The sequence below is a fragment of the Prionailurus viverrinus genome, chromosome B2 (assembly GCF_022837055.1).
Source record: "Prionailurus viverrinus isolate Anna chromosome B2, UM_Priviv_1.0, whole genome shotgun sequence".
NCBI lineage: Eukaryota > Metazoa > Chordata > Mammalia > Carnivora > Felidae > Prionailurus > Prionailurus viverrinus.
In genome coordinates this window covers 31020752-31045208 of record NC_062565.1, presented here as the reverse complement: position 1 = coordinate 31045208, position 24457 = coordinate 31020752, and the positions used below count along the sequence as shown (strand labels likewise).

At 46.6% G+C, this 24457-nt stretch overlaps 1 protein-coding gene across 4 annotated transcripts in view; it reads right to left on the bottom strand.

Moving 5' to 3' along the window:
- Window positions 1-24457, bottom strand: part of LOC125165843 (butyrophilin-like protein 1) — a 38765-nt gene that overhangs the window by 8169 nt on the left and 6139 nt on the right. The window contains exons 2-4 of one of the 4 annotated variants that reach the window (XM_047859259.1): window positions 5823-6022; window positions 4849-4977; window positions 2122-2469 (exon numbers count right to left, since the gene is read on the bottom strand). In XM_047859259.1, coding sequence (XP_047715215.1) covers window positions 2122-2469; window positions 4849-4933 — 433 coding nt within the window. In that variant the 5' untranslated portion in view covers window positions 4934-4977; window positions 5823-6022. Of the gene's footprint in view, window positions 1-2121; window positions 2470-4848; window positions 5015-5822; window positions 6441-24457 lie in introns of those variants that run through there. The other 3 variants (XM_047859258.1, XM_047859261.1, XM_047859260.1) reach the window with 3 other exon arrangements.

Below are 24457 nucleotides of genomic sequence, written 5' to 3'. Positions count from 1 at the left end.
CACCTCCCTTCACTGCTCTGTTTAAAATTTCTTCAGCTCTTCCTCCCAACTCTGTAATACACCACACAAAGCCTTCTATGGTCTGGCATCGCCCCTAACCTCAAAACCCCTCACCACTTCTTCCCAAGTTCTCCCACCCGGGCCACTCCAGCCCCAGGACTATTTGGCTAGCTGTTGAACTGCTCATAACCACAATCACCATGCTCTCTGTGCCCTTCATCAACCACCAGGGCTCTTTGGAACACTTTCTGGATTCACTCAAGTACCTGCACAACCATGTACTCCTCATGCACTGTTCAAGATCAATCCCTTCTCTCTGCCCGTGGACCAGGAGTGTCACTTCTCACCAACCTCCCATCCACCTGTCTCACCAACCACATGGCTTCCTTGTCTGCCCAGACACACCAGCCACACTCCAACTTTGGTTGTTTCACATGAGTATTCCTCTGCTTGGAACTCTCACCCCCAGATACCCACGTAGCTAAATCTCTACTCACCACATCTAACATCCTCTATAACCCATCTGTCTGTCTATTTACTGTCTTTAACATAAACTCTGCAGGACAGAGATCTCTATTTGGTTCACTGATGTATTCAGGTGCCCAGAAGGGGACCTGGCACTTACTAGGGATTCTATATATCTTATAAGGGTATAAAGAATTAAGTGGGTTGGGAATGCAAGCTGGTGCAGCCACTCTAGAAAACACTATGAAGGTTCCTCAAAAAAACTACAAATAGAAGTACCCTATGACCCAGCAATGGAACTACTAGGCATTTATCCAAGGGATACATGTGTGCTGTTTCGAAGGGACACATGCACCCCCATGTTTATAGCAGCACTATCAACAATAGCCAAAGTATGGAAAGAGCCCAACTGTCCAGTGATGGATGAATGGATAAAGAAGAGGTGGTATATATATACAACGGAGTTACTTGGCAATCAAAAAGAATGAAATCTTGCCATTTGCAACTACATGGATGGAACTAGAGGGTATTATGCTAAGTGAAATTAGTCAGAGAAAGACAAAAATCATATGACTTCACTCATATGAGGATTTTAAGAGACAAAACAGATGAACGGAAGGGAAGGGAAACAAAAGTAATATAAAAACAGGGAGGGGGACAAAACAGAAGAGACTCATAAATATGGAGAACAAACTGAGGGTTACTGGAGGGGTTGTGGGAGGGGGATGGGCTAAATGGGTAAGGGACACTAAAGAATCTACTCCTGAAATCATTGTTGTACTATATGCTAACTAATTTGGATGTAAACTTAAATAAATAAATAAATAAATAAATAAATAAATAAATAAATAAAGTTCAGGCGTGGGAAAAAAAGATACTGGTATATTGTTAGGATAGACAAATTAATGCAAAACTGGGGGCAAAGGGTGTTGAGTAATAGATAATTAGCCAGTCCTTAGAGGAAAATTTTTAAAAGAATGTACTCATGAACTTGCATGCATTGATGACAGAGTTGTAAATCAAAAGAAATATTTCTGATTTACTTTTCATCAATTTAACAAAAATGTGATTTTATACTCAAGTCGTAATACTTTATTTTAGGAAAGAAAACTTAAAAATAAACTGGTGATTGGGGCAGCTGGGTGGCTCAGTTGGTTTAGCGTCAGACTTCAACTCACGTCATGATCTCACAGCTTGTGAGTTCGAGCCCTGCGTCGGGTTCTGTGCTGACAGCTCAGAGCCTGGAGCCTGCTTCAGATTCGGTGTCTCCCTCTCTCTCTGCCCCAACCCACTCGCATTCTGTCTCTGTCTCTCTCAAAAATAAATAAACATTAAAAAAAAGAAATAAACTGATGATTTTTCTAACAACAAGAAAAGAATTAAGTGAGTGATGGGCATTGAGGAGGGCACCTGTTGGGATGAGCACTGGGGGTTGTATGGAAACCAATTAGACAATAAATTATATAATAAATAAATAAATTAAAAAGTAAACATTAAAACATTTTTAAAAAGAATTATAAGGATTCCTATTGAATTAATCAATAAGTGAAAATCGCTCCTTTCCTCATCTCTAAAATGAGAGGACTGATTCACTTGGCCCCTGAGGTCGCTCCCAACTCCAACACTCAGGACACTAAATATAGATCAACCACTCACCTGCCACCTTCAGCTCCAAACTGGCCTCTTCATAGAAACTTCCCTTTCTGAAGAAGCAGGTATACAGCCCGTTGTCGGAAGCCTGGACCTTGTGGATACGCACAGTGGCCTCCCCCTGGCTGAGGAAGTCCTTCACCAGCGAGGTCCGCCCTGTGTACTGAGCCAGCTGCTCTTCTTTCTGTTCCTGCTGGTTTTCATAGATGAACACTACTTCTGAGAACTTGGAGCGGAACCACCGCAGCTCCATGTTTTCCACATCCATGGCTGGGGACACATGACAGGGCAGCGTGACGTTCCCACCCATCACTGCCACAATGGGTTCCGAGGGGCCAATCACCACAAACTCCTCTGTGGACACAGACACAGGAGTGAGAAAGTGGAGAGACACAGGTAGGGAGGCATGGAACACATACTGTCAGGTGGGGGGCCCAGGCAGGCAGGGGTGAGTATCAGGTGGGAGGCTCTGACTTGATAGACTGAGCTGTGACCACTCTGAATTGGGACAAGATCATCTTACCACACCTTTGAAACCCGGAAATGATATCAAAGAGACTCCCTCAGCAGCCTGTGTTCCTGGTTTCCAGCCCTCCATCAAGGCCTCTCTAACTCAGGGGTTCTAACCTTCCACAAGCATTACAATCACCAGGAAGGCTTGTAAAATACTGACAGCTGGGCTCCACCCCCAGAGCTTCTGGCTCAGTACATCTGGGGTGGATCCAACGATGCACATTTCTAAGGGGTTCCCAGGGATACTGAGGCTGATGTTCCAGGGACCATACTCTGAGATCACAGCTCCAGCTTGGCTCCTCTTAGAACAGGACTGAAAACTGGTTGAAGTTTATTATTTCTGCCCATGTGTTTCTCCTCTGCTAAATTACATGTGCATTAAAAACTAGAGCCCACAGTTATTTCCATTAAAACCTGCCCTCACTCCATCACACAAGCACCCAAATCACCACCACTTTTCACAGGCCTTGGTCTTCTGAGACGTGGTGGACACGTCATGACATGACACTTCTGCAGAAAGAACCCTGTTGGATCTCCAAAGAGTGACTTCTCATCTCCTGTGCTACTCCACTTGGGCTGAGTCACTATCTGTCTCACCTGAGGAATGACAGTGACTAGTCTCCCTGGGACTATCCTCTTCCCGGCCCCATTTGTGTGACCCTTTTAACCTGCAAGTAAAACCATGTCGCCTCTCTATCCAAGCCCTCCAATGCCTCTCTGGTTCCCGAAGTGACCTGCAAGCCCAATAAGGATGATCCCTCAGTGCTCTCTGACATCCAACTCTTGTTTCTCTTTCTTGCTCACTCTGTCCCACCCAACACGTGCCTCCTCTGCTCCTTCAACACCCAGGCACACTGCCTGCTTTGCTCTGGCTGCTCCCCACTCTGGAAACCCTCTTTCCTTGGCGATCCGGACAGGATGGTACTCCACATGTTCATTCCCATCTCACTGCCTACACCGACCACCTTATGGAGCACTGCTGCCCACCCACACACCCTCCTGCACCGCTGACTGCCCACCCTGCTCTGCTTCCTTCTCCCATAGTGTCCACTCCTCTAACAGACATAGATTCCATGGAGTTGAGGTAGTTAGTACTCGCTGTCTCCTGCCAGAATGTAAGCTCTGTGGAGACAGGGACTCTGGTTTGTACATAGATCAGCAATTTACACAAACTTCATACCCTGTAAATATTTATGGAATGTAATGAATTAATAACCGAATAACTACTTAGATACCAATAGAGCCAGCAAACAAAAAATAAAAGGAAATTTATTTTCACACTTTTCATAGTGAAATTCACATTTTTTTACTTTGTAAGACATAAACTCCTCATTGGACAACTGTCTTGGTCCCCTTCCCTTATTTTATGGTCCTGGTACTCTTCCTGTTTTTTTTTTTAATTTATTTATTTACATTCAAATTAGTTAACATACAGTGTAGGATTGGTTTCAAGAGTAGGACCCAGTGATTCATCACTTGCATATGACTCATCCCAACAAGTGCCCTCCTTAATGCCCATCACACATGTAGCCCATCCCCTACCCACCTCTCCTCTAGCAGTCCTCAGTTTGTTCTCTGTGTTTAAGAGTCTCTAATGGTTTGCCTCCCTCTCTGTTTTTATCTGACTTTTCCTTCCCTTCTGCTGTTTTGTTTCTTAAATTCTACAGATGAGTGAAATCATATGGTATTTGTCCCTCTCTGACTCATCTCGCTTAGCATAACACCCTCAAGTTCCATCCACATTGTTGCAAATGGCAAGATTTCATTCTTTTTGCTCACTGAGTAGTATTCCATTGTACATCTATACTGTTTCTTATTTATCTATTAATCAGTCAATGGACATTTGGGCTCTTTCCAATACTTTGGCTATTGTTGATAGTGCTGTTATAAACACTGGGGGGGGGTGCCCCTTTGAATCAGTATTTTGGTTTCCTTTGGATAAATACTAGGTAGTGCAATTGCTGAGTTATAGGGTGGTTTTATTGTTAATGTTTTGAGGAACCTACATACTGTCCTCTAGAGTGGCTGCACCATGTGGCATTTGGTTCTGGGACTCTTCTTAAATATTTAATTATACCTAGTGGTTGGGGGACCACCAGAACTTTCCGACAGCCAGGGCCTCCACCAATAACCATCTGTCCTGATGGAGACACAGCAGGGCTCCCAGAGGCTCTCGCCCACCCAAGGGAGATGCAGGAAGGGGGATGGGGACACACTTACCTGCAGACCCCCCAGCAGGCAACTGGAAGAAGAGAAGCAGGCAGGTGAGACGGGAGAGCAAAGAGCCTCTGCGGCAATCCTCCATTTCCTCAGGGCTGGGGAGACACAGGGCAGGAGGCAGGAGAACACCTACAGAGACGAGGAGGGCCAGTCCACAGCTCTGGGCCTCAGAACAGACAGAAGGGCTCAAGGCTGATAATAATCCCCAGAACAAGAAGAGTTTTTGTTACTAGTCATTATGCTGATGGGGCTGGGGGCCCCAGGACAAAGGCTGCTCAGGACAAAGCAACTGGCCTTACTCCCAACAGAGGGCTCCATCAATTCCCCATGAAAAGTTGACCCTCATCCTCTATATCTCTGAGGACTTTCTGCCCCAAGAGAAAGGAATCCAGGAGGGGGCTTCCTGTGTCGCTTAGTCGGTTAAATATCTGACCCTTAATTCCAGCTCAGGCCTTGATCTCAAGTCGTGAGTCAAGCCCCATGTTTGCACAGCGTGTGAAGCCTACTTAAAAAAAAAAATAAGAGGATCCCAGGAGAGAGAGCGCACAGAAACGATAAAATGTGTCCTGGTCAGACAAAAAAGTGCTTCAAACCACCTACTGCTGGGTGGAGTGGGGGTCCGGCAGCAAATAGTACTGAGAAGAACAGATGCTGGAGGTGACTACTGACTTCTACAGATTCAGCCACTCTCTAGGCAACCACCTTAGGCTAGTTTCTTGACCTTTTCTGCCCCAGCTTCCTCAATGTCAAATGGGGATAGTAACGGGATCTCACCCCAAGATACAAGGATGTAGTGCTACACAAATGTCAGTAAGTGAATGAAGTGCCGGCATCACTGTATTTGTCCTGGGTCTTCTCAGAGCCTCATTATTACCCAGCACCACCACCCTCACCACAATCTCAGCCACTTCCTCAAAGCCAGATGCTCCCACCATTCCTTTTATTGGCCAAAAGCATCATCAGAACCAACGTACCTGCTTAGAAAGCTGAGACTTCTGGAATGTCTCTAACTCAGTAGTGTGAGATCTCAGCAGACCCCAAATCTGCTCTCAGAGATTGCACTTGCAGTCAGCTGCTCTGAGCCGCAAACCCTGCACCCAATTCCAACGTTGGATGCCATAGGGTCTTCTTGCCTGAGAGGCAGGTGGTTCCCAGATGAGTGGGGAAGCAGAACCTGAACAGGTTAGAGGGGTCTGAGCCAAAACAGGGTCCTGGGCCCCCACTAAGCACTCCCAGACAGGAGAATCCACCCTTCTCTGACTCCTGCACCATTTGAAAGTGAAAGCTTACAAAAAACAATCCCAGCAGACTCTGCCCTGCCCTCTGGATGGTGCACCCCAGTTATCAGTAAGGAAGCAACGTGATCAGAGCCACAGAAACAGGGCAGGTCCAGGTACACTGACCCACCCTGCAGGGAGTCACACAGAGGTCCCGACTCAGCAATAGTTTGATGAACAACTGCTACTCTCCAGGTTGGCTAACTTCTAAACCATAAGCAGAGAGTGTGTATGGCACAGCCAAGACTAATACCTAGCCCTATGCATGGCTGTTCACTACGGAGACTACTCATGACAGTTGGTGAATACCATGAGGCAAGAGTCTTTGAAAAGCCCCTGGTGTAGCAGCTTTGCTTTTCTTAACCCTGAGACCACATAGGTGTGGCAACAGAGAGGTTACTACTGGGCATCAGGAGCTTCCAGGACCAGTTCCAGGACTCTGGCCCTCCCCAAGCTGAATAGGCAGCACCCTGTGGCTTGTTAGTATTTTACAAGTATGCATGGCCTGAATACACCATTCAGTCCCCTCCCTGCCAGGCTGCAGTGTGCTCTAGGAAAGATGGATGTTATGGTCTCTGAAGGAAAACCCTGGAGCACTGGAGCTTCCTCCAGCCCCTCCCTACCTGTATGTTCCCACCTCAGCAGGACACCTTGGTTCACTCAGTTACATCTGCCAGAAACTGGAGGGTCATTCCACTACCCAGTCCATGTTCCCACCCAGTCTACCTCCAATGCACCAGAAATGTTCAAGACTTTTCTCAAATCCATATCCATGGCCAGTATCTAGTTCCTGGCCACCCCCATTTCTCCCCTGGCCCAAGAAGGGTGTCCCTGCTTCCCCATGAGTGTCCCCTGCCCACCTCCAGCCTGACCTCCTCAAGTTCATTTTCCTTCCAAGGTCATGATCCTCTCAAGTCAGATCTGCCTTATCTGTTCAAGGGATTGCCCTGTAAACCTCTTGTCTGTGATTCCCAGGGCACAGCTTCCTCTCTGACCACTTTCCATCACTCTGCCAGTTGTCCCTCGCTGGCCTGAGTTAGTTCCTCCAGTGAGTTCCTCCGTTCTGAAGCCTCGGGCCTTCTCACAAGTCATTGTATCATCTTGCTCTCTCATTCTCTCTCTCTCTCTCTCTCTCATCCCCCAAACTCCTTAACGTCTCAGTCTTGCCTAATGTGACCTTCCCCAGAGGAACCCTCGCCCACCTGCTCATCCCCATACGTGCCCCATACACGTACTTGTTGGAGTTTTACCGGCACCCTGTCCTCCAGCACAGCTCTGACATTGGTTCTTCTGTGGAATGTCTGTGGCATCCACAAAGGGAGGCATGTGTGCCCTGCTCACGTGCCCAGGACACAGTAAACAATAAACTTTGCTTGAGCTCATTTGCAGAGGACTCACTGCAGCAGCCCATTGGCTACTCAGCCTTGTCCAAATTTGGAGAACATTTCATTCCACTGAGAAACACAAAGACGGTTAACTCTGACCTAAACACGTCAGCCCAGCCCCTCGGTGGTACAACCCCACCATCTTTCCTGCTCCTCTTTCCTTCCTGCCCCAAATATATATGCTTCACTGAAACATCCCCAGGCTAGAAACTCAGATTCAACCACCTTTGCTTACTCCCTCAAGCCTGCCCAGTGCTCGGGTGTTCATGAGTTAAGTGACTGGTGTTAAGACACTAGCTTGGGCTACAGCTTCCCTGGTCACATTTCTGCCAGGTTGTTGTCATTTATCTTCATTCTACAGGAGAGGAAACCAAATCTCTCAGAGTTTTGCAACCACACACCCAGCAAAGCCTCACCCAGCCTGCATTCACTCTTGATTGTTCTGAATAATTCACTGGATTTGTTTTCATGAAACAAGGCCTGAGTGGCTCATGGTGCATGGGCTTGATTGTTTTCTGCCTAGATGTCTGGTCTGAGATATGAAAACTCTGCACAAATCCAAGACCTCTGGATATATCTGAACACATCCCAGGTTGTCATCCGCAAAGGTCTATTCTGCCAATATCCACTTAGACTTGGGACTATTGGGAAAATGTACCTTAATGGAAAAATAACAAATGAGGGGAGGCTGGGTGACTCAGTCCATTAAGCATTTGACTCTTGATTTTGGCTCAGGTCACGATCTCACAGTTTGTGGGATCAAGTCCCTTGTCGGGCTCTGTGCCCTCCGAGAGAGGAGCCTGCTTGGGATTCTTTCTCTCCCTCTCTTTTTGTCCCTCACCCTCTCACGTGGGTGCACACACTCTCTCTCAAAAATAAATAAACTTTTTAAAAAGTCAATATTTTTTTTTAAAAATAAGAAAGAAAAATAACAAATGAGATAACGACAAATATCAGCTTCCAGGTCCACCCCCCCAACCATGCCACCACCAATCCCTGCCCAACGGGGAGACTCCTCAATGCCTAAGAGACATTAAGGGAATTTGATGTAAAGACTGTGCGAAGAATTTGACTGAGTTCCTACTAAGTGCCAGGAACTGGGCTACACAAGTTTTATTTATGACACTTCATTTTCACACATGCACACAGAGATGAAGGAAGACATGAGCCCTGCCCTCTATTAACCTTTAATCCAGGAACTTCCAAGAGGAGGGAAGGCTGGACCTGCAAGGTGCACCCCTCCTTACTGCCCCACATGACCCAGTCCACGAGCCCAGCCCAGCCCCTAGCTCCACACAGCTCTGGGTGAAAGAGGAGCAGGAAGAGGACCTTGAACTCAGCAACGGACAAGGATGATATGGCCAGAAAGCTTATCTCCCTTGAAGGCCAGTCCTTCGATCCCAGGATGGGAGGAAGGGGAGAGGAAGGAATGATAAAGCACAGGGAAGATGTTCCTGAAGGACACTGGAAGGACACCTGGGGACACTGCAGGAAGGACACCACACAGCAAACTTCACCGTCTTCCCCCAGCTCTCAGACTCATGTTCCAGCTGTTCGTCAACAAATACTGTCCACTGGCCATGAATGATTTTTCTTGCTCAATATAAGTGATCCCGATGCTAGTGTGTTAATATTATACTTTCTCCTTTAACAGCCATGTAATGCCTCTTATCTTTAGTTGTTTCAAGTACTTTTGAAACACTTTTCAGATAAATATTAAGCCATAAATCAACGGCTAATATAAAAAGAAGTGTAATTTTAAAATGTGACATTTGGTGGAAAGGATTAAACCTCATCTTTAAAAATCTGCAATCTGGTGAATCTTAATTTATTTTGACGCTGTGAAGGTGAAGGTTCACTGGGTTATCTTCCACTGCAGGAAAAAAGTTTATACAAATGTTTCCTGCTTGTTTGGTATCTGGAAAAACTGAAAAATAACAGGAAACACACACACACATACACACATGCACGTACACACACATAAGGCGATAGTTTCTGTGTAGATTTCAAAATGTTCCTTCCTTTTCTAGCCAGTATGACCATGCTGGTGGGTTGAATTCTGCCCTGGGAGTCTGCTGAGGACAAGACTAAGGGCTCAGTGGGGATGATCAGTATCCCCTGAGTCTGCACACCTGCCCCTCTGGTGAGCACAGCCCTTCCTAATGGAGGCTGTCTTCCCATATCTGAACTATCCAACCAAAGATGCCTCAGAAAATTCCTTAGACCCTTACTCATTCCCAGGAGTGGGGCCTGCCCAGGCCTCTCACAAGTCGACGGCAAAGCCCAACTGGCCAGGGCACCTGCCCCAGCACCCTCTGAATGGGCAAGTCCCTTTGCTTCCAAAGTCTGAGTTTCCTGGGGACATCAAGAGGCATCACTCCCATCCCTCTGAGCTATATAAAGGCAAAGGACTGAGACCAGGGAGAAAGACATTCTTATAGAAATTTTAATAAATTTTATTATGCCATCAATTAGCAAAAGATAAATAAGAAATTGAAAGAAATCCAAGAGAAAAATGGTGTAAGAATGGAAAGAGCAGGGAAAAAAGGAATGGAAAGAGCAAGAAGAAAGAAGTGAAGGAGGGAGAGGAAAAGGGAGAACAGAATGACGGAGGGAGGGAAGGGCAAGCAGGGAGGAAAGGAAAGGGAAAAGAGAAGGTGCAAGCCCCACCTTGCATTCAGCCCTGATATATCTGGGGACAAGACACCTGAATGGGACACAGGTATGCCCACAGTGTCTCAAGTACATTCACTAGTCACTGAGATGTCAGTGAATGTTTCAGTGAGTGAATACAAGTACCGCCCACATATAGGTGACCCAGTCATAACCTGGGAAGCATTTACTCACTCTCCCAATCCCATGTAGATCAGGCCCATCCACAGTCAAGGCTGAAACAGTTAAGTCCTTGTAGGAGGGTGAGTGCCAAGTTATGGGAAAAGGGCCTGGAGATCTGCTACTTTAGCCTCTGACCATGAAAGAATCAGAGGAGAGAGGCCCGAGGCAGAAAAGTCAGGAGGGGCCCTGGCCAAGCTTGAGAGGCTGATTCTAACAGTCCCCAGCATGCCCAACACCCTGTTCCTCCATGTCAGGGAGACTTGCCTCCACGGGCTGAGCTGTAGGCTGAAGCCGTGAGGCCAGGCCCCACCTCACTACTGACTTTCACCAAATACTCAGGACCACCATTTATCTAGTGCTATTTCACTCTGGTCATTATGTACTTTGTTTCAATAAATGACTTACTCTAATCCTCAGAGGAGAGTCTTTCCTCATGTTAAAGCTGAGAGACAGAAGCTGAAGAATACACGGGGACACAGGGACCTGCCCAGGGCCAAACCCTACTTGAGGCAGGTCCACCCCAAAACTCAGGGGAGCCCTAAACAGAGGGCACCAGATTGGAGGCCCTGGGCCCAGAAATCCTCTCTAAAGTAGCAGGTCTCAGAGACTGAAGCAGGAGGACTATGCTGCAGCAGCTGCCTGGGAGGCAACCAGACAGAGGGTGCTATGAGGGGAGAGCAACCCTGGAGACCCTACCAAGTCTCCTAGATTCCATCAGGCTCTGCTGCCCCCTTGTGGCCAGAACGCACAGCACCGAAGGAGCGCTTCCCTGCGGGAGGACAGAGGGACAGAATACAATCTCATAAACGTGGATGGGAGCACAGGAAACCAGGCACAAAAGACCGAGGGCTACAGGACTCCTGATAGATGAAATTAGAGAATAGGCAAAACGGAAGGCTAAACGGACCGCGGTGGCAGAAGGCCGATGTCCTCATCGGGGGTAGAGGGTTCCGGGGCACTGAGGGGTAGTTAGGACAGGAAAGGACACCACATAGTTATCCTGGGGTGGTAGGGCTTAACTGATACTTATCGACTTACTGAAGTTAGCTTATTCATTTTATTTATTATTTTTATTTTATGTATTTATTGTAATTAAATATTATTCATTTTTAAAGAACAAAACTGAGTTCCCACAGGAAAGTGCTGGGACAGATGTCAGCATCTCTGTCCAACCAAGTCTCCACACATTGGTTTGGCTCCTCATTCTCACTGTTCCTCTAAAGCCTGGTAGGGTGAGGATCCCCCTTCACAGACACCCCCATACATACACACACACACACACACACACACACACACATCACTGCATCCTGTCTTTGCAAAAGGTCCACACTGCCAGGCCTTGGCTCTGCCATTTCCCCCAAACCAAAAGCAGTCTTCTCCACCTGTCCCCTCCCCTTTCACCCCTCACTGTGCCCCTAGTGAAAGGTCATAGGACACAATCTCTACATTCGCTTGTTCAGTGGGCATCTATTGACAGCTGGCTTCAAGCATCTGGGGGAGACAAAGAAAGTCTCTTGCCCCAGACATTCTCACAACCTGGCCACTTAATATGACACATGGCAAAGCAGAGAAACCGCAAGGCAATGTGAGCAAGAAGCGTGGACCCTCAATACACTAAAGATACGATACACCTAAGGGAGGCCCTGGGCAGACTTGCTGGAGAAGTGCCCTAGGTTTGCATGTTGACTCCCCTTGAGAAACTCCAAATTCCCTGGAACAAAGCTGGAAGTGGCTAGTCCAAGTGTGACACCTCTGAGAAGACAGCTTCCTTGCTGAGGAGACACTGACTCAGAGTTGGAACCAGAGATTCAAGGTAGAGGGAGGGACTTAAAGACTGAATCCCAAGAGGGTGAGCGATGGAAAGGAAGCTGAAGATTCTGCCTTACAGTTTGTGGTGAGAAAAGCACAGCACTGAGTGAGGAGAGCGCGTCTCCCACCACATGGAAACTCAGTTCTTAGCCAGCCCACCTGAGGCCAGAGTGTGAGAGAAGAGAGGTGGAGGGCCCCAGAAGGAAGCAGAATTCCATTAAGATGGTTCAATTACAAAGTTGTAAAGAAGTAATTTATCTGGGGATGGGTGGGACAAGGGAACAGCAGGGGCTTCTGAGGCACCTGAGAGCCTTTCTTCCCCCTCCCAACCTTAAAGGGACAGGGAAGAGGAGCCCAGATACTGGCAGGGAGGGAGAATACCCCACCTACTCTCCCTCCACCAAAGCCTCCCTCTAGTGCCTCCCATTGGCTGTCCCCAGTGAAAAGCCACCGGCAAGTCCCTAAGCCCTCGCTCCCTGTGATCAGTCCAGGGAGTCAGTGTCCCCAGTTACAGAGTGAGGCAGGGAAAGGTGAGAAAAGACAAGGAAGAGGGGGCAGACAGGGAGTAACACCACAAAGGACAAAGGGACCCAGGGGAAGAGGTTAACATGAGAACCCCCACCTGATCCATCTCTGCCACAAGCACCTTCCCAAGTGATCTAACTACTGCTTCTGCCAGATGACAACCCTCCCCCCAACAAAGATAAGGACACCAGTGACAAGCCCAGTAAGTGGGGAATCTGGGTGCATATAGAGGTGGGAGAGGTAGGGAGGCCTGCCAGGCAGCTCTGGAGTGGACAAAACACAATTCTTGATGTCTCCAGGCCCAAAGTCAGCCCAGACTAGGAACGGTGGGGAGCCTCCCAGCAGGTGTTTACAAAGACCTGAGGACTAGGTTCTATGTAGGTTCACCCCCAGGAGCCTTCCCCAGGGACAGCCCCCATCCACTTCTGCCACCATCACCACCACAGAGGCCAGGAAGAATCACCCCCTCCATCCTTTTAGTTCACACTCAAAAGGTAGAGATTCATTTTTAGAGAACTTTGCATAGGAAATGCAAAAGGAAACATAAAGACACAGAAAAGAAGGATTGTCAACATACAAGGCTCTCACAGGCCTATACAATGACAGCTGGCCAGGGGGCCAAGCACAGTAGCTGAGTGGGACCAGCCTCAGGCTATTCCAGAACCACCTCCTCTCCCCAAATCTCTCACTCCATTGAGCTCTGAGGCTGTTCCCCATGCCCCAGATTTACTCTGCAGATGTCTCTCCATCCCCTCAGGACTCTCCTGTCACACCTGTCTGCTCTGGGAAGCCCAGTGCCTTAACCCCATGATCCCAGCTCCCCCTCTCCCGCCTTGCCTTCCTGCACTCGCCAGCCCTATTCTCGTGCACCACCCTCACCCACACAGACTAGCTTCTGTGGGCAACAACCATCCTCAATTTCCTTTGACCGGCCCCTCCAAGGCTTCCCTGCCACTCAGTTCTTCTCAGTCCCTCCGCAAATTACTCACTGCCATCAGGTGTCAGATAGGAGACCCAAAGGACCCCTGGAAACTTCTGGTTCAAACACTTGGGTTCAAGTTATCCACTGACCTTGCTCACCATGTCCCACTCTATCTTCTCTACCTCTAAAGTGATACCTTCTCCTTGGCTAAAAATACAGATGGGCAGAGGGAGTGGCTCCCAATGATTGTGGCTGGCTGCCTCTCCCTGAGGCAACCTGGCCTTCCCTGGCCCTGGGACTTCCCCCATTGCAGGGTAAGAGTCCTGTCATGTCCTTGACCTGCACCCAGCACATGTACACTGCCCCTCTTCCAGAGTGCCAAGCCTGGCCACTGGCTTCTGAAGAGGTCTGCAGGGCACAAGCCACATCAGCACCTGCTGGGAGACAGGGGTCAGCCTGCTCCGCCCCCTTTCCACAGCCAAGAGTTGGACACCCTCAGTGGGCAGAAGCCCAGCACCCACACTTCAAGGAGGCCTTCCCTCCAGGGAGCAGGTGACAGGTCACATTCACCAAAGGATATGCTTTGGGGGTATGGGGTGAAAAGTCTTCCAGAAGCTTCCTAAGGGCCTCCCCTTTTCCCAAGTCCCAGAGGTCACAGAAGGGGAGAGTCTTCAGGCCTCAACTGCACCCAAGGAGCTCCTGTGCCCAGAAGGGCAGAATCCACAGTGCCTCTGCCCACATCCAGCCCAGAGCTCTCCATTTCAGGGAAGGGAATCAAGAGTTTAGGGTTAGATGTGTTTCTGTTGACTTTTTTGTTAGACATCTTGGTGAGGAGTGGAAGACACAGTTGAACATGTAGGTCTTAAGCCCAAGAAAAGTTCTGGAGGGCCTGGGTGGCTCAGTCAGTTGAGCATCCGACTTTGACTAAGGTCATGATCTTGCAGTTTGTGAGTTCAAAGCCTGCATCGGGCTCTGTGCTGACAGCTCAGAGCCTGGAGCCTGCTTTGATTCTGTGTCTCCCTCTCTCTCTGCCCATCCCCTGCTCATTCACTCTCTCTCTCTCTCTCTCTCTCTCTCTCAAAATATAAATAAGCATTGTTAAAAAAAGAAAAGTTCTGGGCTGGAAACATCCTTTGTGTGGCTACAAGACCATTTGATGGTGATCAGAGCTGTGGGGCTGGAGAACAGCTGGCTTCTCTCTGAGCTTCCACAGGGGATGTTCATACCACCTCCCTTCACATCCACAGTTTTACTTATTATAACTGTCCGGGTCTCCCACACAGTTTGGAAACCTCTGGAGGGCAGTGGAAGGTCAAAGATCCTTTAGTGCAGACAGATCCTCCCAACACCTAAAGCTGGGTCAGGCCCAGAGAACCCATGAGAAAGGTACCATGCTGGGCAGCTCTCGCCCCGTGACTGTGCCAGCCTGGGGCCCAGGACCCAGGAGAGCCACTCCTAGCCTTTCCATCAACATGGGCCATGGACCAGAGACTTTACCTCTTGTCCCAAACACCCAGGGAGGGTGGGTTGCGAGTAGACCAGAGCAGCCCACGCAGGTAGCTAGCTGCCAATCTCAACACCTCTGGCTGTCTTCACTGCACGATGACCTCCCTGCCCACACATCATGCATCTTGGGACCCTCTGCATCCTCACTGAGTCTGCCCTCTAAACAGTTCCCCCCAGGACAAGTCCTAAAGCCCCAGCCTGCTGCCCCCACCCCAGTCACACTCCACCCCCATTACCTCCCCAACTCCACCTCTCCCCATCCTAACCTCAACTCTCCCAACCCCCCCCCACCCCAGCCACGTCCTCTGCCCACTCCAGACACTCCACCACCCCACTCCCAGTCACTGCCTAAGGGCTTCTTCCTCCTACCACTGAGAAAGTACTACCCTTCCACTGAAAACACATCCAACAGTCCTCTCTCTTCACCAAGAATTCAGTAAACTTTGGCAAAAGAGGTAGAAAAAAAAGGAGAAAACGCACAGATTCACAAACCCTTTGGGTCCCTGGGGCTTAGGACGTAGAGACATTTACTAGAGGTCAAGTAGTAGTTTTGCTTCTCTTACTTATCCTGCCAATTGTTTTCATACTTATCAACTTGTGGACTTAAATTTCCTTAATATTTAAATAAATTTGTTCCTCATACTAGGCCCCAGTACAAGACTGCTTCTCTTCAGGAAAAGAATAAATAAGTCGGTGTGCTGTCTTTAACTTTTGTCTGCTTATGCAATAGTTTGTAATTTTAAAATGGAGAATTTTCTGAATCAGTCTATGATCATGTGTGTCCAGTAAAAATGTTAGTCTGTTTTACGGGTTTAATTGCCAATCTTTCTGCCAAAGGGATAACCTGTAATGTTGCACCACCCAGCAGCTCTAGTTTAGGGTCTTCTAGGACAGTATCTGACTGGTCAAGTACCCATGTACCTGCCTGTACACCTCCCATGCTCCTAATCCAGCACCTACTGACTGACCCACACTAGCCCCAACCTCCCCGGCCAAGGTCTGAGTGCCCAGGGCCAGTAGTGTGCTGAGGAAAAGGGACAGGCACAGTTCACTGACTTAAGAAGAGCACACTTTGTGCTATGTCAGGAGCCTCTTTCAGCCCCTTCTGGATCCCAGACCTAGAGAGGCAACCATTTCCCCAGCCCACCCCTCCTCCCAGGTCAGACTTTCCAGAAGGTACTACTCGGGGCTCTCACATCATGAAAGGATGTCAGCATCTTCAGCGTCAGCTTCAGAGCCACTGTCCAGAAGCCCCAAGGGCCCTATCTATACCTTCCATGAGCACAGAGCAGTCACTCGATGTAATAAATTCTCCAGAATATCCAAGAACCAAGAACCACATACGGGTCATCCGTGGGGAGAGGGCCAGGGCAGCTGAGAGATGCATGTGGGGAGAGCAGTCCCTATAAGAAAGGCAATTAGCCTGATTCACAAGATCCCAGGATCCAGGAAATGGAAAAGCTTCTCTGAAGCTGGAAGGAGGTCATTTAGGAAATACTGAAAAATTTTAAGTATCCCACACTGTGCTCAACACCTCCTGTTTTTGCAAGTCACTCTTCTGCCCCACCCCCATAATTTGTCCTCTTCCCAGACTTCCAACCGCTTCTGCCCGATTTTAACAATATCCCACCTAGATTTCCAGACCCACTGTTATAACTACCTTGCACACTCAACTCCCATTTTCCTCATTCTCTCCATCATACCACCCTGGAAAAATCCAGCTTTGCGTAAATCCAACTTCCCACCTACTCCATGTCTAAATACAAGCAGCTAAGTGATTGGTTAAAAATACTCAAACATGCCTATGGAATATTTATAATCACAAACTTCAAGCTCGTCGATAAAAGGACACAGAATTTTCCCGTTTACTCACTCACAAACTTTCAAGGCAATTATTTCACATTTTCTTCTTAATTGCACACCCTCCCTCCCCTCCACTTTCAACTGATAACCAACTCCTCCACTTGGTCACTGAACCCCAGACCCTCCCACCTATTCAAGGACATTCCATTCCTCCTGCAACCCTCCCTCTTCTGCAATGCTGCCTTTCCCTCTGAAAATCACACCCATAAGAAAACAAACATGGTATACTTCCTATCCTAAAATGCAACTGGCAGGGAGCCAAGATGGCAGAACAGCATGAAAGGTTTTTTTGTGTCTTGCGTCCATGAAATACATCCAGATCAACACTAAACCATCCTGCATACCTAGAAAACTGATCTGAGGATTAACACAACAATCTGCATAACCTGAACCACAAAATTCAGCAGGTACATGTTACAGAGAGGTGAACTGGGGGAGACAGAAGCCACGGAGGGCAAGGAGCTGTTTTTGCGTGCAGAGAAAGGATGGAGACAGGGGGGCGTGGGAGAATATGGGAAAAGCACCCCCCCAAACCAGCTGGAGAGAAAGGGGAAAAGTGGATACAGTCACAGGGATTAAACTAAAAAGGGAGAAAGGAGAAAGGAGAGGGTTTAAATTCCATTAAAACTCTATAAACAGGGGGAGCACAGAGTGTGAAACTCCACAGCCCGTTACCTGGTGGTGCTCTGGTGGGAAGGGTGAATCCCCAGGAGCAGAGTGAAGTCCAGCGATCTTCAGGCCACATGGGGAGAGGAGGTTCCCCTGCTGGGAGGACATGTGGTAGAAGCTGTTGGCCCCCCCAAGGCAAAGGCTTCAGTGGATAAGGGAGAACAATCATATTTACTGCTGCTGGAACAGGGTTGTTGGGGGTGAAGCCTGGTGCCAGATGCATGTTTGAGTTGCCATAATCCCTGACACAGTGCTACTACACAATCCTGTGAACTCTTTCTGGAGCAGGCTGGCACCCAGCCATAGTCTCTGGACTTTATCAGCAGCACAGTCCCATGAACGTTTCTGGGTGTAGCCGGCACCTGTCCTTTGCTCTGTGAGACCCTTCCACAGAGGGACAGAATGGGTCAAAGAAACAGGCCCTCAGAATTAAGGGGTCAGGAAACACAGTTGCATCTGAGATGAAACTCAGGAGGGAGGTGCTGCCTGGGCCTTGGTCATGGACAGTGTAAAACTGGGGAGTGGACAGAAGCCAAAAACAAAGGATGGGTGAGTGATTGCTGATAGGGGAAAACAGGGTTCCGATACTAGAGACTGGGTAGCTGGGTGACACCACTTTCACCACTCTGGCGCATGCACATACACCCCTACAAGCGCCACAACAATCCACCACAGGAAGCGAAGCAGCGCCATCTAGTGGAGAACAAGGCCATTACATTAAGCCCCACCCAACTGGGCCAACTTCACTCTTCAGGAACACAAGTTTCTCTGCCTGCTTAGTTTACAGACTATAAAGCACTTCATAGTTTGACTTCGAGGGGAAAACGAACTAATTTCAATCATATTTCAGTCTGTTCGCTGGTCCATCTATTCAATTTTCTTTCTTTTTCCTTTATATTTTTACTCTTTTCGTTTCTTTTCTTTTTCTTGAATGCACAAAGAGAAAAAATTTATTTTTATTTTCAATTTTTATTAAAAATATTTTTAAATTTTTTCTACTGTATTTTTTACATTTGTGTAAATTTTTTCAAATTCTATTTTACTTCCATCATGTCATTTTATTCTCTTTCAGTGTATTCATGTTTTCAAATTTTCAAATGATTTTTTTTCTTTCCCTATTTTCTCTAATCTATCATGCCCCTTTCAACACCCTGACCAAAACACAGCTTAGATCTAGCATCATTTATTTGACTTTTTGTGTGTGTGTGTGCTGTTTTTAGTTCCTTAATTGTGAGTTTTTTTAATTTTAATTAAAAAAAATTTTTTTCCCTCATTAATTCATTTTCTCCCTTCAAGATGATGAAATGAAGGAATTCACACAAAAAGAAAGAACAGGAAGTAACAACAGCCAGGGACTTAACTAACACAGATACAAACAAGATGTCGGAACCAGAATTTAGAATCATGATAATAAGAATACTAGCTAGGGTCAAAAATAGATTAGAATCCTTTTCTGCAGAGATAAAAGAAGTAAAAGCTAGTCAGAATGAAATAAAAGATGCTATCACTGAACTGCAATCTCAAATGGATGTTCAGCGGCAAGGATGGATGAGGCACAGCAGAGAATCAGTGATACAGACGACAAACTTATAGAGAATAATGAAGCAGAAAAAAAGAGGGAGACTGAGGCAAAAGAGCACAATTTAAGAATTAGAGAAATTAGTGACTCATTAAAAAGGAACAACATCAGAATCATAGGGGTCCCAGAATATGAAAAGAGAGAAATAGGGGTAGAAGGGTTATGTCAGCAAATCATAGCGGAAAAATTTCCTAACCTGGGGGGAGACCAGACATCAAAATCCAGGAAGCACAGAGGACTCCCATTAGATTCACCAGAAACCAACCATCAACAAGGGATATCATAGTCAAACTCACAAAATACTCAGACAAGGAGAGAATCATGAAAGCAGCAAGGGAAAAAACAGTCTTCAACCTACAAGGGAAGACAGATCAGGTGTAGAGCAGACATATCCACAGAAACTTGGTGGGCCAGAAAGGAGTGGCAGGATATATTCAGTGTGCTGAATCAGAAAAATATGCAGCCAAGAATTCTTTATCCAGCAAGGCTGTCATTCAAAATACAAGGAGAGATAAAAAGTTTCTCAGACAAACAAAAATTAAGGGAGTTCATGCCATTAAACCCATCCTGCAAGAAATTATAAGGGGGAATCTGTAAGGGAGAAAAGCCAAAAAAAAAAAAAAAGACAAAAAGCAACAAAGACTAGAAAAGACCAGAGAACACCACCAGAAACTCCAACTTCACAAGAAACATAATGGCAATAAATTCATATCTTTCAGTACTCACTCTAAACGTCAATGGACTCAAAGCTCCAATCAAAAGACATTGGGTAACAGAATGGATAAGAAAACAACATCCATCTATATGCTGCTTACAAGAGACCCACTTTAGACCAAAAGACACCTTCAGATTGAAAGTGAGGGGACGGAGAACCATCTATCATGCTAATGGTCAACAAAAGAAAGCCAGAGTAACCATACTTATCTCAGACAATCTAGACTTCAAAGTAAAGACTGTAACAAGAGATGAAGAAGGGCATTATATCATAATTAAGGGGTCTATCCACCACGAAGACCTAACAATGGTAAACATTTATGCTCCGTTATGCTCCAAATGTGGCGGCACCCAAATATATAAATCAATCAATCACAAACATAAAGAAACTCATTAATAACAATACCATAATAGTAGGGGACTTCAACACCCTACTTACAGCAATGGGCAGATCATCTAATCAGAAAATCAACAAGGAAACAATGGCTTTGAAGGACACACTGGACCAGATGGACTTAACAGATAACTTCAGAACATTTCATCCTAAAGCAGCAGAATATACATTCTCCTCCAGTGCACATTGAACGTTCTCCACAATAGACCATATACTGGAACACAAATCAGCCCTAAGTAAGTACAAAAAGATCGAGATCATACCGTGCATATTTTCAGACCAATCGTCCCAGTACTATTTGCTGTTTCTTTCTTTGTTTGTTTGTTTTTAAATTTTTTAAATGTTTATTTATTTTTTGAGAGAGAGAGAGAAAGACAGAGCATGAGTGGGGGAGGGGCAGAGAGAGAAGGGACACAGAATCTGAAGCAGGCCCCAGGTCTGAGCTGTAAGCACAGAGCCTGATATGGGGCTTGAATTCATGAAGTGCAAGATTATGACCTGAGCCGAAGTCGGACGCTTAATTGACTGAGCCACCCAGGCACCCCTATTTGGTTGTGGGTTTTTGTAATGTTAATATATTTATTTTAAGACAGAGAGTGAGTAGGACAGAGGGGCAGAGAGAGACAGAGACAGAGAGAATTCCAAGCAGGCTCCACGTTCAGCGCTCGATGCAGGACTTGATCTCATAACCATGAGATCATGACCTGAGCCAAAATCAAGAGTCCGGTGCTTAACTAACCAAGCCACCCAGGTGCCCCCCACTACCATTTGTTGAAAACACTTTTCTTTCTCCCTCTGAATTGTCTCGGCACCTTTGTTGAAAATCAATTGACCATACATCAATTCTATTGCACTGAGCTTAATGTCTAAACTTATGTCCATACCACACTGCCTTGATTACCATAGCTTTGTCGTAACTTTTGAAATTGGGAAATATAAATCTATTGTTTTGGCTATTCTGAGTCCTTCATATTTCCTATGAATTTTATGAAAGTTTTTTGAGTTGAGGGAGCAAGCCATACGGGTAGCTGGGGGAAAAAGCAGTCCAGGGAGTGGGAAGAACAAGTACAAAGGTCCTCAGGTGTGAATGTGCCTGTTTACAGAACAGTTAGGAGGCCAGTGTGGCACAGTGGAGGGGAGGAGTAATAGATGAGGTCAGAGAGGTAAACAAGGCAGGAGAGGAAAGGAGCCAATATGTAGGGCCGTGCCCACCCTTTAAGAAATTTGGCTTTACTATGAGTGAATGCAGAAGTGATTGGAGAGTTTGGGGCATAGGAGCGACATGGTCTGACTCATATTTTAGCAGATTCACTGTGACTACTGTATAGACAAATAGCCAAGGGAGCAATGACAACAGCAAGGAGGCAAGTTAGGAGATACAAGAGATGATGGTGGTTTGGACTAGGGTGCTACCAGTGGGGAAGAGAAGAGATGAGAAGTGGTCAGATTCTGGAAAGATTGTGAATGTCGGCCAGTAGGATTTAAGACAGATTGGATATGCAGTATGAGAGAGAGGAGTCAGCACTGTCTCCAAGGATCTGGGCCTGAACAGACTAAAAGAAAGGCAAAGGCCAAGTCCATTGAGAGGAAGGAGAAGGTTTGGAGAGGAAGATCGCATCAGTCCTGGACATGACCAGTCTGAAGTACTCATGAGACCCTGGAAGTGTACATTAAGAGTTTAAGAGAGTAGTCTGATCTAGAAACACTAACTTGGGAGTCAGCAACACAAAGGTAGTCTTCCTAGGTGATATTTAAGTCTGGCAAAGACATGAGACTGGATGGGATCACTCAGGGACAGATGAAAAATAGAAGAGGCCCAGAGATTGCACCATGGACACCACTGTGGTACAAAGTTGAGGAGACGAGAAGTCACCAGCAGGGAAGGGAGGTCTGAGGGAACAAGAGAGGCTCCAAGTCTCCTGAACTATATAATCACAAGTAATCTCTCAGGGTGGGCCAACTGTTGTGCATTTCTACATCTACCGTGAGCATCTTCTCTGTGTTTGGTCACATTATCAAGGCCCAGCTCAGAGATGGATCCTATCTTAAAGTCAAAAGTCCCCAGGACTAAAGTGTGAATGATTGACAAGTTTATTCTCCTCAGGGGATATACAATATGAGAAGAGTCAGTTGAGTAAAACAAACCTCTATTTGATGGGATGTTGTAAGGAATGAGGTCACTTTACACCAGAAAGAACTCTCTGTGTCTCCTGGGACAGAGAAACAAGCTCTTAGGAAAGCATCAACACTCTTTTGGACGGTAAGATCCTAAAGGCCAGGGAGAGTGTCTGTGACCCAAGCACAGCTCATAACACCTGAACAGGTGCATGCTGTCTTCCTTAGGCAGGGATAAGGCAAGAAGTGGGCTGTGCACTTTCTTGACAATGTCTTCTTTTTTAATGTTTATCTATTTTTGAGAGAGAATGACAGAGTGCAAGTGGGGGAGAGGCAGAGAGAGCCGGAGACACAGAACCCAAAGAAGGCTCCAGGCTCCGAGCTGTAAGCACAGAGCCCGACTCAGGGCTCAAACTCACAAACCACAAGATCATGACCTGAGCCAAAGTCGGGTGCTCAACTGACTGAGCCACCCAGGTGTCCCATCTTTTTTTTATGTTTATTTATTTGTGTGTGTGTATGTGTGTGTGTGTGTGAGAGAGAGAGAGAGAGAGAGAGAGCAGGGGAGGGGCAGAGAGAGAAGGAGACAGAGAATCCCAAGCAGGCTTCAAGCCACCAGTGCAGAGCCCAACACAGTACTTGGGCTCATGAACCACGAGATCATGACCTGAGCTGAAATCAAGATTTGGACACTCAACTAACTGAGCCACCCATACACCCCACTGACACTGTCTTTAAACTCAGCTTCTGCCCTATCACACCCCAGGTCCCCCTTCTACCCAACCACTCCCTTTCTGTCTCTGTTATCCTTTCATTCTCTCAAGCTGTGGCCTAGTGCACTAGCCTCCTTTTCCACACACACACACACACAAAATGTGGGGTCAAGAATATGGAAGAAATTGAGAGTTTCAATTTTTCCACTCAGGTCTTCATAGTTCCGCGAGAAGCGTAGTGTCCCTTCTTATTTTCCTTTCCCTTCTCACAAACATCAAATCTCACCCCGTCCACCAGTCAACAAACCAGAAGGTAGCAAAAGGAGAGACTTTTCACACTAGGTTTCTTCTGCCCAAGACTCCATCCTCAGAGCTGCCACCAACTAACAAAGATGATGGGAAAGTGGCAATGACATAAACAGGACAACGGGACAGAAACACACACAGGAAACTCACGAAGAAGAAACAAGAATAGCCGCTAAATAGATGAAAATAATGTCAGCTCTCCAACAAGCACAACTGAAAACAATGAGACACCATTTCACCTGTCAAAGTGGTAGGTATTCCGATTCTGATCAGCAGGGTCTGCGAGAATAAGGGCATGCACAGACACTACGGCCCAGGTGCGGTCCTGTGCTGTTTTCTGGAGAATGACTCGGCAACACTTAGATACCAAAAGCTTTCAAAATAAGCCTATCCTTTGACGCTTTGACTCAGTGGTTTCACTTCTAGGAATTCAGCCTATGGAATCACTTAGGCAACCATGCAAATATGTATGTTCGAGAATATATACTGCAGCATGCCTTACCGTAATTTTAAGGATTGAGATCCAACTAAATGCTCCCACAATGGGAAACTGGATTCAATGAACGAGGGTTCATCAAGCAGTGGGATACTTGCCAACCATTAAGAATGATGTTAGCCCGTGTGTCTTCTGGTGTGCTGCGTTGAGAAGGCTATAGCCTCACGTTGGTGGTATTCCTGGCCAAAATGAGTAAACTGAAGAAACATCAGACATACCTAAATTTAGAAACAACCTACAAAATAGCTGACCTGTATTCTTCAAACCTGTTAATATAATAAAAGGCAAAGTTCGTCTAAGGAATTGTATCCATATTAAAGGATACTGAAAAGACATGATGATTAAGTGCAAGGCATGATCCTGGACCAAGAAAAAAAAATTCAGTATGAAGGACATTATGGGGCAATTGGCAGATTTGGAACATGGACAGTAGATTAGATAATACTATTGTATCAACTTAAGTTTCCCAATTTTGATAGTTGTACTGTAGTTATATAAAAC